The sequence below is a fragment of the Electrophorus electricus genome, chromosome 3 (assembly GCF_013358815.1).
Source record: "Electrophorus electricus isolate fEleEle1 chromosome 3, fEleEle1.pri, whole genome shotgun sequence".
In the NCBI taxonomy this organism is placed as follows: domain Eukaryota; kingdom Metazoa; phylum Chordata; class Actinopteri; order Gymnotiformes; family Gymnotidae; genus Electrophorus; species Electrophorus electricus.
Genome location: NC_049537.1, coordinates 5,090,046 through 5,102,500, shown reverse-complemented (window position 1 = coordinate 5,102,500; position 12,455 = coordinate 5,090,046). Strand labels below are relative to the sequence as shown.

The 12,455-nt window shown below is 39.7% G+C and overlaps 2 protein-coding genes across 6 annotated transcripts in view; one reads left to right on the top strand and one right to left on the bottom strand.

Annotated features, from left to right (window-relative positions):
* The window catches only part of alg6 (ALG6 alpha-1,3-glucosyltransferase), an 11,832-nt gene extending 9,795 nt beyond the window's left edge, over positions 1 to 2,037 (top strand). For 4 of the 5 annotated variants that reach the window (XM_035524797.1, XM_035524795.1, XM_035524796.1 and 1 more), the window contains exons 13-14: positions 724 to 916; positions 1,485 to 2,037. In XM_035524797.1, the coding sequence (XP_035380690.1) occupies positions 724 to 916; positions 1,485 to 1,682 (391 nt within the window). In that variant the 3' untranslated portion in view covers positions 1,683 to 2,037. Of the gene's footprint in view, positions 1 to 723; positions 917 to 1,455 lie in introns of all 5 variants that reach the window. The other variant, XM_035524798.1, reaches the window with a different exon arrangement.
* A 93-nt stretch (positions 2,038 to 2,130) lies between these two features.
* si:dkey-148h10.5 (uncharacterized protein LOC107988039 homolog) lies at positions 2,131 to 10,665 on the bottom strand. The gene is made up of 9 exons (XM_035524799.1): positions 10,530 to 10,665; positions 10,236 to 10,272; positions 9,902 to 9,986; positions 9,481 to 9,577; positions 7,931 to 8,009; positions 7,336 to 7,423; positions 7,042 to 7,098; positions 3,636 to 3,684; positions 2,131 to 3,119 (listed from the first exon to the last, which is right to left on the bottom strand). Exons 1-9 carry the CDS (start codon positions 10,532 to 10,534, stop codon positions 3,113 to 3,115), a joined length of 504 nt encoding a protein of 167 aa, XP_035380692.1. The 5' UTR covers positions 10,535 to 10,665; the 3' UTR covers positions 2,131 to 3,112.
* Positions 10,666 to 12,455: the final 1,790 nt, after the last annotated feature.

The following is a 12,455-nucleotide window of genomic DNA, read 5'->3' as shown; positions in this document are numbered from 1 at the left end:
TTGCAGTAGATAAAGTAGCACCGTCACCAGCTGCTGTCGCATCCGTTCTGCTCAGCTAATTGTAAGATTTAGTGTACAGATATTATGACATTGTCCACATGCCATTTGACTAAAAGTCTTTTGTACAACACTGCTCAGCATACTGTGGATACATACTGAAAGCTTCCTCAAATACAGTTTCATTAGCACTAGTAGTGTCTTTGTCTTTTATTGAATACAGGCTTTATTATAGAACAGAATTTGGTTTTCCTCCATGAAGGAGTTTTTGTCAGACTATTGGAGTTAACAGCTGCAGAGGATAGAGTCAAATCACTGCCACAAATTATAATGACCCAAACACACACGTATTACATTTAATCATTATTTTTCAAATGACTGCCGAATGTTGTGCCATTAAAATGGAGCGTTTTGTATTGTTTTCAGTGGCATGGCCCGATCGTCACAGCACCTTTTTTGTTATGTTCTTGTAAAATTCACCGAACAGCAGTTTTACCAGGTAGTTGGTTTGTAGACAGACAGTCGTTGTTCAGCTATCAGAAAAGTGGAAGGTCTTTAATGCCGTGACTTCGGCATTTAACCTGCCAACAAAAACACAAGGCAATTGCCCAACAAAACACCAGGCGAGTGTGGTATTTGATGGAGAGCAGGGCTTTCTGTTGCTGGACCTGGAGTGTGGGACTAAAGGCCTCACCGTCTCAGTGCTGTACTCTGTCTGGCCTGCAGCATGCTCCCTCTGCTGCTGAAAGATGGACTACTCCTGCCGTATGCCGTCACCAGCCTGGCCTTCCTCTTCCTCTGCGTGTACCTTCTCTCAGCACTCCACAGAAGCTCTCAGGAGCTCCACCTCGGCTCATGTTACAATCTCACCCGAGGCTGCCTGTCTGCGCGCAACTTCAGCCTGCTGGTCAAGTGCGCGGTAAGCATCGTCACTTGTGGCCTTAAGATGGGTGTTGGTTGGGGGAAAACCAACAGAGCTGGCACTGCCGAATCGGACGGGGCCTTCTACTGCAGTTTGCTGTATGAATGAAAAGAATAGCTAATGATCCAGCACTTATTTTCACGATATCTTCACCCATCATTTATGTTTGTATATATTCCTTTCCGAACACATCTGAGCCCACAATGAGTGCTATATCAAACGTTTTTGCGTGTGACTATCCCAGATGCTTTTAAGTGGCCTGTTCCGATAATACAAGCATAGATATTTACTTGCACACCCGGTATAAACAGTGAAGCCCTGTGGTGGAAGTAAGGTTTCCATAGCAACCCTTTTCCTCAGCCCTCCTAAATAGGCACGTTTGTAGGTGTAACTTTCTTTGCTCTTAGGCCAAAACAAACAGCTGTTTAGGCTTAGGAGGGCCTTTCGTACAGTGACTAAGATCTGTGGCGCTGTCTTACTTGCCAGAAACAAATCGAATCTGAGTCTTTGTGATCTCTCTCTCTCTGCGGTTACAGAAACAGCACTCTTCTTGCCTTTTGTACAGTTTGGTATCTCGATGGCGGCCATGGCTGTGCTGAGCACTGCGAGTGCGGCGCTGGAGCCTCCGGCTAGGCTGCCGGACTTGTTTCCTGTGCTTGTCTCCATTTTCTCTTGTATGCATTTCTTGGCCTCGCTACTGTATTTCAACTTTGTCCAGCTGACAGAGCCACCCAGCAGAAGGGGTCAAAAGAAAACAAATTGAGGGTCTCCAGACACCGATTACAAGTCTTCAGTAAGGACTCTACAAAAAGGGAGATGATGGAGAAAGATGTCGGAGGAAGCTCTTTTAATTAAAAAGAAATGGGCATAATCGGGGAAATTAAATTTCCTCTTAATAGATGGTTTGTGGAAGTTCCCCATACTCCATTTAAAATGCTCAGTTTAAGAACAGATAGAAAGTTTTGCCAAAAGACAAGGATGTTTATGGAGAAAGACAAAGCCCGTTAGTGTCAACTGTGAATATAAAAATGCACTGTGAAAATTACTATCACAAGGACCAATTGCTGACATACATTTATTAACTTTTCTACACCTTAATAAATGCTTTATACAAAATGTTGTCCTTTATTCTGAATGAATCTTTTTAAATCAGAAACTGAAATGTATTTAAAAATCCATGTCATCAAGGCTCGATAAAACCAAAATAATTCAGCATTTCTTGGTGTAATGGAAACAAACATGAATCCAAATCCTGAAACACTAATTGAACATGAAAAAAATGATCCCCACAATAACTAAATACTGTGGATGTACCCACACAAAGGCTATACATTAAAATAAAATGCACTGACTTCATGAGCCATAAAACAAAATTGATGGGAAGGGACATATCAGAACACAATGCCATAAAGCTGAAATACCAGAGGAACAAAGGTGCATGCAATCTTTTGTGGCCTCCTTCTTTCACACGAGTTAATGACTGGCATTAAAAAAAAAATCCATTACAACTGTAAATGTTATCAGGTCACAAAAGGGCTATAGTGTTAGAGCTTGCACAAGCCCTCCAGCTACATGTACAGCTACAGCAGGAGAATGGACCTTGTAATTCAGATAGATGGAATAAATACATGAAAGACGGAAAGAGAAACAAATGAGCAAAAGAACAAACAGGAGAGGTTTCAGACACTTGTGCCCTTTCCCTGAGCCAACAAAAACTCTCAGCCAAGAACTTGGCTTTGCTGTGAGCCCTTGCAGTGTGTGCTTTGTTGGGTCAGGATGAAGGTTTTAATTGTATTCATTAATGGTCATGATCTGAACAAGAGCTGAAGAAATCTGATCAAGTGAGAGTCGGTGATGTGAATTGTAAGGAGATAGGTGAAGACCGTGTGTAATGAATCACAGCATCGTCAGCACAGCACAACGTCTTCTGCTTTGTGACTTTTTCCAGTGAAGCTGTATGTCAGATACACAGATCTGGGATATGGTGCAGAACAGGCCGCTTGAAACTGCTTCCCAAGATTCTCTGAAAAAAGGAGTTCAGGCGTATGGGGAAAATACTCGTTCTGTTGATGGGCACCTTGCAGGTGTTTCCTTCATGCTGCCTCAGGGGTGACAAAGTGAGTTATATGATCCACTGTGAGCAGAAACAGGAACCAGTTTGGGTGACACCAGCTGTTGCTCAGGTTGGCCCTCTCAGCCCCTGCCAAATACAGCAACAACAGACAAGCATGAAGACTCCAGCTCTCTGCACACAGGTGCAGATGTGTGTGCCTTTTGTAATTTTAGCTTTTTATGAGTATGCCTACGTCATCCTTTTTCAAACATTTTTTCCATTTTTTTCCATTTTGTGCTGTGGTGTGTGTGTGTGTAAATCTCAGTCTATATCAGCTCCACGGGGAAAGCAATGCCAGAGGTGCAAACATTTTTGCAGTGGCACACCTCAGCATACAAGGTAGAATCAACATTCTGTCAGTCTGGGGCTGAAAAAGAACAAGGGGAGCTTGCAGAGAGCAGCTTCATAAGGAAAATGTCTCAGACCTGACGGGAGCTGTCTGCGGCTCCATCTGGTTTTGACAGAGTTGACTGGAAAGGACCCAGACGTCTCGCTGCCTCCAGTCTGACAGCGTGTTCAGTGTGTATCTACCGCGCTGACAATGAGATGTGGCGTCTCTAAAGGCTATTCCATTTGCTTGTGGGCATAATTGAGAAGACCTACCGTAGGATTTTCTTCAGAAACTCATAGGAGCTGCCAGTCTGTGTTGTTCCTATGAGATCAACACAAATGGAGACCACATTTCAAATCATCATCAAATGAAATGCATGTAGTCATGTTTATGAAACCCCTAGTGTTACAAAAAAAAGTATAGCATAGATCTGATTGCACTGACATTAGCTCTAAAATTTTCATGATACATTCATAGTCAGTATACAAATCAACGAAAACACTTAATTGCATGCTGTTCAAATGATACTAACATGTATTAAATTCCACTGCAGATGTATATGGTCATAAAAGCATAATGATGGGGTCTGCTTCAAAGCCTCAGAATATTGATGAAAAAAAAGCTAATCAGCTGTCCTCCCAAACGTCCCCTAATATACTGCATACCTTTAATTGTGTCTGTGTTTTCCAAAGAAAAAGCATAAAATTCATGCCAAACATTCCCCATTTATCCATCACCAGCACACGATTGATGTAGTGGGAGCAGGGTCTGTGACCCTTTCCCAGCCAACTGCTGAAAACCTATTTGTTTTATTACATTTTTAAGGAATCTTTCTTTAATACAGTCTATTAAGGCTGCCTTACAAATCTCCCTCGACCCGACCCCATCTACGGCCTGATCAATTTTTATACTGCTGATCCGTCCCCGTCCTTCTCATTTTTTCATCCCAAAATTCACATTATATAGGATTTTCTTATGGAACATTTGCCATAAAAATCTGTTACTACCTCTCCGAGGTGCGCAGGGAGCTGCTTCACAATGACAGAAAGCTTTGGTGAAGATAAAACTTGTTTCGGCGGTAAGCAGAACTGTTTAAATGTTATTTATTTTCATGCTCCAAGGAAAATATATTGTGAAGTGGAACATTGATTTAGAACATAACAATGTCTGTGTAGGGGTGCGTGCTGGACGCAGGCAGGGCCCGATTTATGAATCCTTTGCGCAACTCCTTTAATTGAATTTTCCAAATCTCTCGCAACACACAAATAATCAATACCACCCTCCCTCCCGACCCAGTTGGAGCGGCAAATGCGCCTCACAATTACTGGGCTCTCTTTTTCCATTTTGTGCTCATCAGCACATGTGTGGGCCTGGTGACTTTGTAATGCCTGAGCAAGTTGGGAAATTTACAACTAGTCCAACTGTTTGGGAGAGGCGACTCCTCGAGAATGCTTACTAAAAACTTTTGCTCGGGTTGAAAAGCTTAGCTCTAAGCGTTTCTACACACACCAAATTATTCTCTAGTAGCTTGATTCAGGTTAAAGTTCTTCCCTACACCCTCCGTTCTCATTTATGCTTAGAGTAGAACGCCGGCTGTACAGCGTCCATGGATGTTTGCAGAAGCCACTAGGAAAGTCGGGGGGGGGGGGGAGCTTATCTACCAAGGTTCAAATATCCCAGTGGATTTTCTCAGCTGTCTTGGTGGTAGCACAAGGCCTGGCTCTTGTTTTAGCTGTTACACAAGCTAGAATAATATACCATCATGTCAACTCCGGTGAATGTGTGTGTAACAATGTAACTGTGTCATTAGTATTACAGACATTCATATGTTACTGACATGTGAGAATCTTTAAAGCTAAGGACACAGTAACCTTTAAAATCATAGCTCTCCCTGTAGCGACATCAAACAGTACAGTACCAGTTAACAGTTATACAGTACTTTTAACTGTCATCCATATGCTTAGTTCACCTAAAAAATGGAATAACTATCTACATTTTATCTTTGGTCACGCAAAAGCTTTACAAGTTTTTTAAAAAGTAATTTTTTTTTTTTAACCAAAATATCTTGTGATTAATTACATTTCCAAGAATATTTCAAGTTTTTCAAAGCAGTACTCCTTTTCCCCTTGGAGTGCACTGACAATTTGAAGCAATCTGATGGTCTCACAACCTCCTGATAAACCTACCTTTGCATGCTTGAATAGGTTTCCATTACAGAGATATAAATGAAAACTATCACTAATGATCATACATTTTGTTAAGAGTTTTACTGGTCATTTTGCATTCTTCTTCATCTCAACAACTTCACTGCTCAGTCCAGCTCCAACTGACATGACATTTTGGCAGTAAAACAGAATAAATATCATGTGTTAAATATTAAGAGTTACCCAAACTGGCATTTCTGATTCAGTTTCCTCAGGGTCTAGATCCAGTTCATTTATGAACAGTACTGACATGCTACATGATAGTGCCATTTTTTTTTCTTCCTTTACAGAGTGTGTTTCAGGGGTAAAAGGTGCTAGAGCTACTGGGCCACTATGTTGGCCTAATTATCCTTATGCACAACAAAGATGTGAAATGCAAGTTGGAAGCAAGAAATAAAGTAATTAAGCAATCCAAATACACAAATTAATGTCAAATGTGGAATGCGATGGCAATAAAACTGCAGTCTTCTCTCTCCCTCATATATGCACCACAAAGCAGACATTTAACCCCATGTGTTCTCCAAGCTAAAGCATCATGATCATCTGGCCTGAACTCACAGACAGACATTTCCACAGCTGTGCCCCTACACTTGTGCAGCCTTGAATAACAAATTGTTTACTGGATGTGCAGTCGATAGCAGCGAAGGCTCAATTTTCCATGCAAACTGAAGAATGGGAAAACACCCTGTTTGTCGCTGTAAGAAAGGCTCTGCGCAATGTTACATTTCATGCTCCACCATGTGATAAAAATGAGACATTCCTTCAGTATTGAGCTAGATGTGCTGAAGTCCTTGAGTGTGACTAATTAAAACAATTTCCAACAACCTTATCTTAAAAAACAGGCATAACTTCTGTACAGTCCCCTTATTCATTTGGTACAAATCACCATTATGTGACTGAATCACAAGTGCAGCTTTGCTGAAGGCAGAATATGTGCCTGAAATAATCAAATTAATTCAGCACCATGAAGAGAAGTGCACCGTTGTTTGTGTAAAACTAAATGTTTTTTCTATTGAGAAAAAAGAGAGAGCCTTTTATTCTGGCAGTGTGTGGAGAGAGCATATGGCTATTCAACACTGATGAAATCAAGTCTAGTAAATGGCAAACCCTTCTCACATCACATGATGCCAAATCTGTAGAGCTTCAAATGAATCATAGGCCATAAATGAGTGGAACTATAAATGTTTTCTTTTTCTGCTGCTATAAAACAAAGCAAAAAAGGTCACAATCATAATACTGTACATTGAATCAGTTATGTACACAGCACTACTTATTCCCCTGTGAGAGTCAAGCAGTGATTGGTCTGTGTTCATTTGAACTGTTGTCACTCTTACTAACCTGGTCTTAGTCTGGTCTTGAGCTCTAAGCGCAAATATGAAATTGCTATCATTGTTATCTAGCAGAAAGGGTATATTACTGAGGTTACTGGAGTTCTAACAGTTAATTTACATTAATTACACTTTAATCCACTCACCTTGGAGGCAAGACTTGTGAATTTGTGCTGCATTTACACAACATTCAACCTTAGCAGCTGAAAAGAAAATATGTACTTATTATTTTTATTTAATACCTTAATTATTTTTATTAAGCAAAACACATTCTAATGTGAACTCTGAATAACACTATAAAATACAGCAAAACTTGCAATACAACAGTTTTCCGAACTATGAATATTCATGGCGGAGGAGCACAGGTGTGTGCGAATAGCCAAGCAGACAGTCATTCAGGTAAGTAAATGGTGGAATCACGTGCTCTTATGAGGACTCACTCAGCTCTTTGTGTCGCTTCAGTTCAGTTACCAAGTCAGAAGGACCCATCAACAAGAAACTCCTCAGCTCACTGTTGCCCTCTACTGGCTAGAACCAAAACAGACATCCCATAAAGACAATGCCATAAATATAACCCCATACATTAAATACAAGCATTTAGTTCACTACAACATGCTTATAAATACATATACAAACTGAAACTATTTACGTTTTTGGCATTTAGCAGTCTTATCCAGAGAAACTTTAAAAAGTGCTTTACTTGTCTGTTCAGAAACGTATCCCTAGCTAGCACAAATAGGTTAATAATGTTTAGACACCACCATATTTGTGTAAACGCCACGTTGATCAGCTACAAAATAATATCCGGCAGGTAGTGTTACTGTGGTCACACAGCAAACCAATAATGGGCTAGAAGGTGGCACACAAATTTTGCATGGCATAGCCTTGAGTCTGTAATTGTACATGTATAAAATGCACCTTTAACATAGGTGAAGCTAATGTACTGGTCAGCAAGACCAGGTGCATGATAGATGTTTGTAATAAAGTAGGTTATCTATGGTAAGGTAAGGTGGCTGGATAACTAAATACACATACCAAAAATGTCTCAAGCTGTTGCCTTGTTCTCATTAGGATTTCCACACATTCCTCTGTTTTAGACCTGAAAAAAAACATTCTGACAAAAAAAGAAAGAAAAAAGAAAATGAACTTATTTAGCTGACAAACACTGAATTAGGACAAAGGAATTACTGCAATTTCCTCATATTCCCTAGTCCTGAAAAATTGTCCAACAGTTCAGAAAAAGCAGCGAAATATGTTTTGCATGCTGATGATACCAGAAAATAAACCTCTGGTTATGACATGTTAAAAGTTTCCTGTTATTATATTATGATACTTTTTCACAAGGATATCTGTGAGCCAATTCCAGTTAGGATCACCAAGCATTTGGCATTTGGCACTGGAACAGCTCTCCAGTATCACTTTCCAAATGAATCCTTTCTTAAATGAATCATAAGCTCATTCTCTTTATTGATGTTTTTATATATATTTAACTAGCTTCCTCTTAAATGACTTCACTATAAAATTCAAAACTAATGCTTGTCTTGATGGATCGAGAGGGGCCCCATGTTAGTATGCTTTGGAGAGGAAATAGGTCTTTTCTTAAACACTCCTTATCTAACTATTTTTAGTGGTGTGTAAATCACGGAGGCTTTTGGCTAGTGATGAAATTCCCTCCGTGTCCTGTCATTAAATTCTGATCACTCATAATGACCATCATCCAAGCGGGGCAATGGAAAGACCCCCTAATGATGAGAGATATCTTTTGGTGCCAGTGGTCTGACACTGTCACTCCGAGTAACCACATAAAAATTACACGAAATTCAAAATGGAAAAAAACAACAACAAAAAAAACAAGTAATTCTATGATTTGCTATTGCACAACTACTGCATTTTTACATTTCATTATCCATTGAAGGCTTATACTTATAAGATTAACTGTAAGTATATTTACATAATAAAATATACACCATATTGAGTTACTTCATACTAATAAAACTTTTAACATTATCTCTACGTACCAGTTCTATTTTCTCTTAATACTATACAGTGAGATTTATACTGAAATCATCATAGTTTAACTTGGATAACAACCTTTCCACTTCAAAGGACACCTCCAAATACATAAAGAACATGAAACAACAAACATGATATAGCTCTTTTTCAATCATAATTTATACAATTAACACTAGTGAGATAATTAACACTAGTGTCAGACCACAACATCCAAATACTTCTGAAAGAGTAATGCAGTGAGAAAAGATGGATTTAAGTAAAGCTTTGAATAATTGGAATGAAGTGAGCATCATGGAGGGTCTGGAGGAGGGAATTCTATAGCTTGGGGATCGTGCTACTCATAGAGGCTAGCCAAAATGTGGGAATTTCAATTCTCAGGGGACCTAAGGGTGGGAATGAGAATATACGGATGCAGGACCTCTGCCAGGTAAAATGAAGCAAGGCCACCGAGAGCCTTAAAAGCAATTAGACAAACATTATACTGTACATTCATATTCAAACCATACACGGCAACAGAGCCAAAATGCTAGGTGCGTGTTCTGGTAAGCCTAGTCTCACACAGATACGCTCACCTCTCCGTTTCTGAGAGCGGCTCTTTTGTTTCTGGGGAAATAACAGTCCTTCCGATGGTTTTCCGATTACCCGATGAAGGATTAAATGTCGACAAATCTATCAAGTCAGTTTAAACAAAGATATTAGTAATAGTTAGCACAATAGCAGAATTCCAGATCACTCCCAGTGCTAAAGCTATCAACAATAAACTAAATAAATATGACATTAGAACAGTCTCATAGAAGCTTTAAATCATCAACTACCAGTTCCCTTTTATCTTTTGTAAAGAGCTTAACTGTTCAGGTTATATTTTCATTTTCTGGGAACTAAAAATAAGTTTACAGTGTCAAACAGATTGCAGATTATGCAGATCCCCTCTTATTTTACATGCTACAACACGCTGGATAATCATTGTTATGAATAGATTGTGGATTGCAGTACCATGTGTTTTGGCCGTTGGGGTTATGGGCATAGTACCAGTCACAGGTGAATAGTTTCTGGCTGGAGCATGTCTCTTGAATGGAGTCTAAATAAAACATTCACGAAGAAAATCGTGATCTTTGGAGAGAAATAGTCAACCAAACCAAGTTAACCAAGAGTTCATAGGTCATACAGGCTACACGTCCTGGCAGGTTTGTGAGGTGCACATATCTTATAGGTCGAATGAATAGATACATTGCCTACACGTTCAAATCACAAAAAAATGCGAGGAAAAGGAAAATAAATTAAGGGGGGGGGGGGGGGGGGGGGGGAACAGTGTTGTCACTTGGCTTACATTTTCCTTGTCTTCTAGACGAAGGTTTCTTTTGGCGCTGTTAAAGAAAATGTAGCTAGCGATTAACTGATAATACTAGGTCTGGACTACAGTAACTATTACATTAATCTTACACAGAAACATTAGTTAGCTGCAGAAGTCTATGGAAAGCTAGCCAGCTATTGTAAAGTTACTTAACTAATGCAAACATCTACCTAGCTAAGTGACAGCCCAGCTAACTTAACCTAGCTAGTTAGAATTAAAGAGCAATAATTATAAAACAAAGAACTCTAGGTTAGGTCAGCAAACACTCACGGCATTATAATGCAGTTTCAGGCTTTGGTATAGATTAGGCAACGGAGAATGGTAAACTGATTATTTCGGATTTCGTTGGTTTAGACAGACAAATAACTCTTAAATATGGACATTTGAGATTGGCAAGCTAATGTTAGCTAAGATTCTCTTTAGATTTTGGCGCCGTGCGGCGGAAATTTACCTCCTGCGGAAACGCAAAATATTAAAACTTTTAGACACTGCTGGGGTTCTGATCCGTAGCTGGCTGCTTTTCTATACTATCCTATGAGTGATTTAATTTTAAAAATAATCACATATTATAAATACATATTTAATGTGAGCATAAAATATACAAATAAACGTTTGGGGAACGATCGATGTCGTTGTTTCCCCCGACTTAATTTTAACTGGACACCAGTCTGGGTGCTGGTCGTGGACGGCTGAAGTTCCTTTTGGCTTTGTGATTTTCAGTAACACTAACTACAAGTTTACACGCACAACTGTTTGATTGTGTACCATAAGATAACGTTACGAAATGTTAGGGTATTCTACCTCGCTCCTGGACAATCCTGCAGCTAACGGAGTACAGCAAAGGTTTTAGCTGCACAAAATATCAAAATATGCCAAAGCGTACCCGGAATCACTATAAGACACACATTTCTACTAAATGTTTCTGTACGCTCTCCTATCAATAACGATCACTGATTAGTTTTTTCAACTGCATTTGTGCTGTCATATTACTTAAATGTAATTAACCGAATCGCTATACTAATTACTCTTAATGTCAGCTCTGGCAGTTGTCCAGCATGGCAGTAGAAATCAGCCGCTTACTTAAAGGATGTATTGTCCTTAGACAGAAAGAAACTAAGAATATGTATGTTTGATAATCACAACAATATATCCTATCAAACATGATGTGATAATTATATGTGTATTGGCTTGTCCTTGATTCTAGCCATTTCAAGCCATTTCCTTTTGCCAAGAAAAATTATAACTAGTGTGTTTGGCAGCAATTTAGAGTGTTAAACTCTGTTCAGTACAATATACAATAGTTTCACAAGGTTTGCAGGTAGTATATACTGCATATGGCTCAGACTCCATCATGTGTCCAAGACTGATCCATGTGTCTTGCTGTGGGCCTACATCCCAAATGCCTTTGCTAACTCACTAGATAGATCTCAGTTTGTTACCTTTTTATTAAACACATAGTCTCTTTACCCAAAGGTATTTATTTTGCTTTCTGATGCAAGTGCATTACATTGCAGTATTTTGTACAAAGGTGAATATAACTACCCGCAGGAGATGAATGAAAAATGTAAATTGACAACAGTTTTCCCCATAAGTTAGTTACAAAAGAGGAAGAAGGAGTTAGACAGACACCCTTTATTATCTTTGAGAGATGAAGGATCATCACTCCAAGGTGTTTCCGTGTAAGGTTACGAATAGGACTGAGGCTCCAAACAGTGTTGGTGCACTAGAGATAACAAACTTCCTACGTTGCACTTGTGCGACTGATCTCCCTCCCTTTGTTTGCACTCTTTTATGACTTTGACCTCAGGTAGAAAAATAACAGCCAGACTGGTCAAAGCACAGAGGCTGGAAAACGCTAGATGCACAGGGATGAGGAATGAGAGCCTTGTGATTGCTGCTGAGACTTCTAGGACCTTTGCTTCCAGCTAGCAATATTACCTCTGCCTTAGGCCTGATAATTGGGAAAAGGGATCGGAGAGTTAGCAGGGGTGTGTTGGGTGTTTTTATGGGTTTTTTGTGTTTGTGTGTGCAAGCGCGCGTGTGTGAGCAGGCATGTGCAGGCCGGTAAATTAAAGGGTTTCAACCCTGGTGACAGGGCAGTGTATTAGTTCAGCAGAGTGACCCATCTCCATGAGGCATTACATCAGGGGTCTTTTCAAGTGGACACACGCCTCGGGCACTTTTCTTCATTTTGAT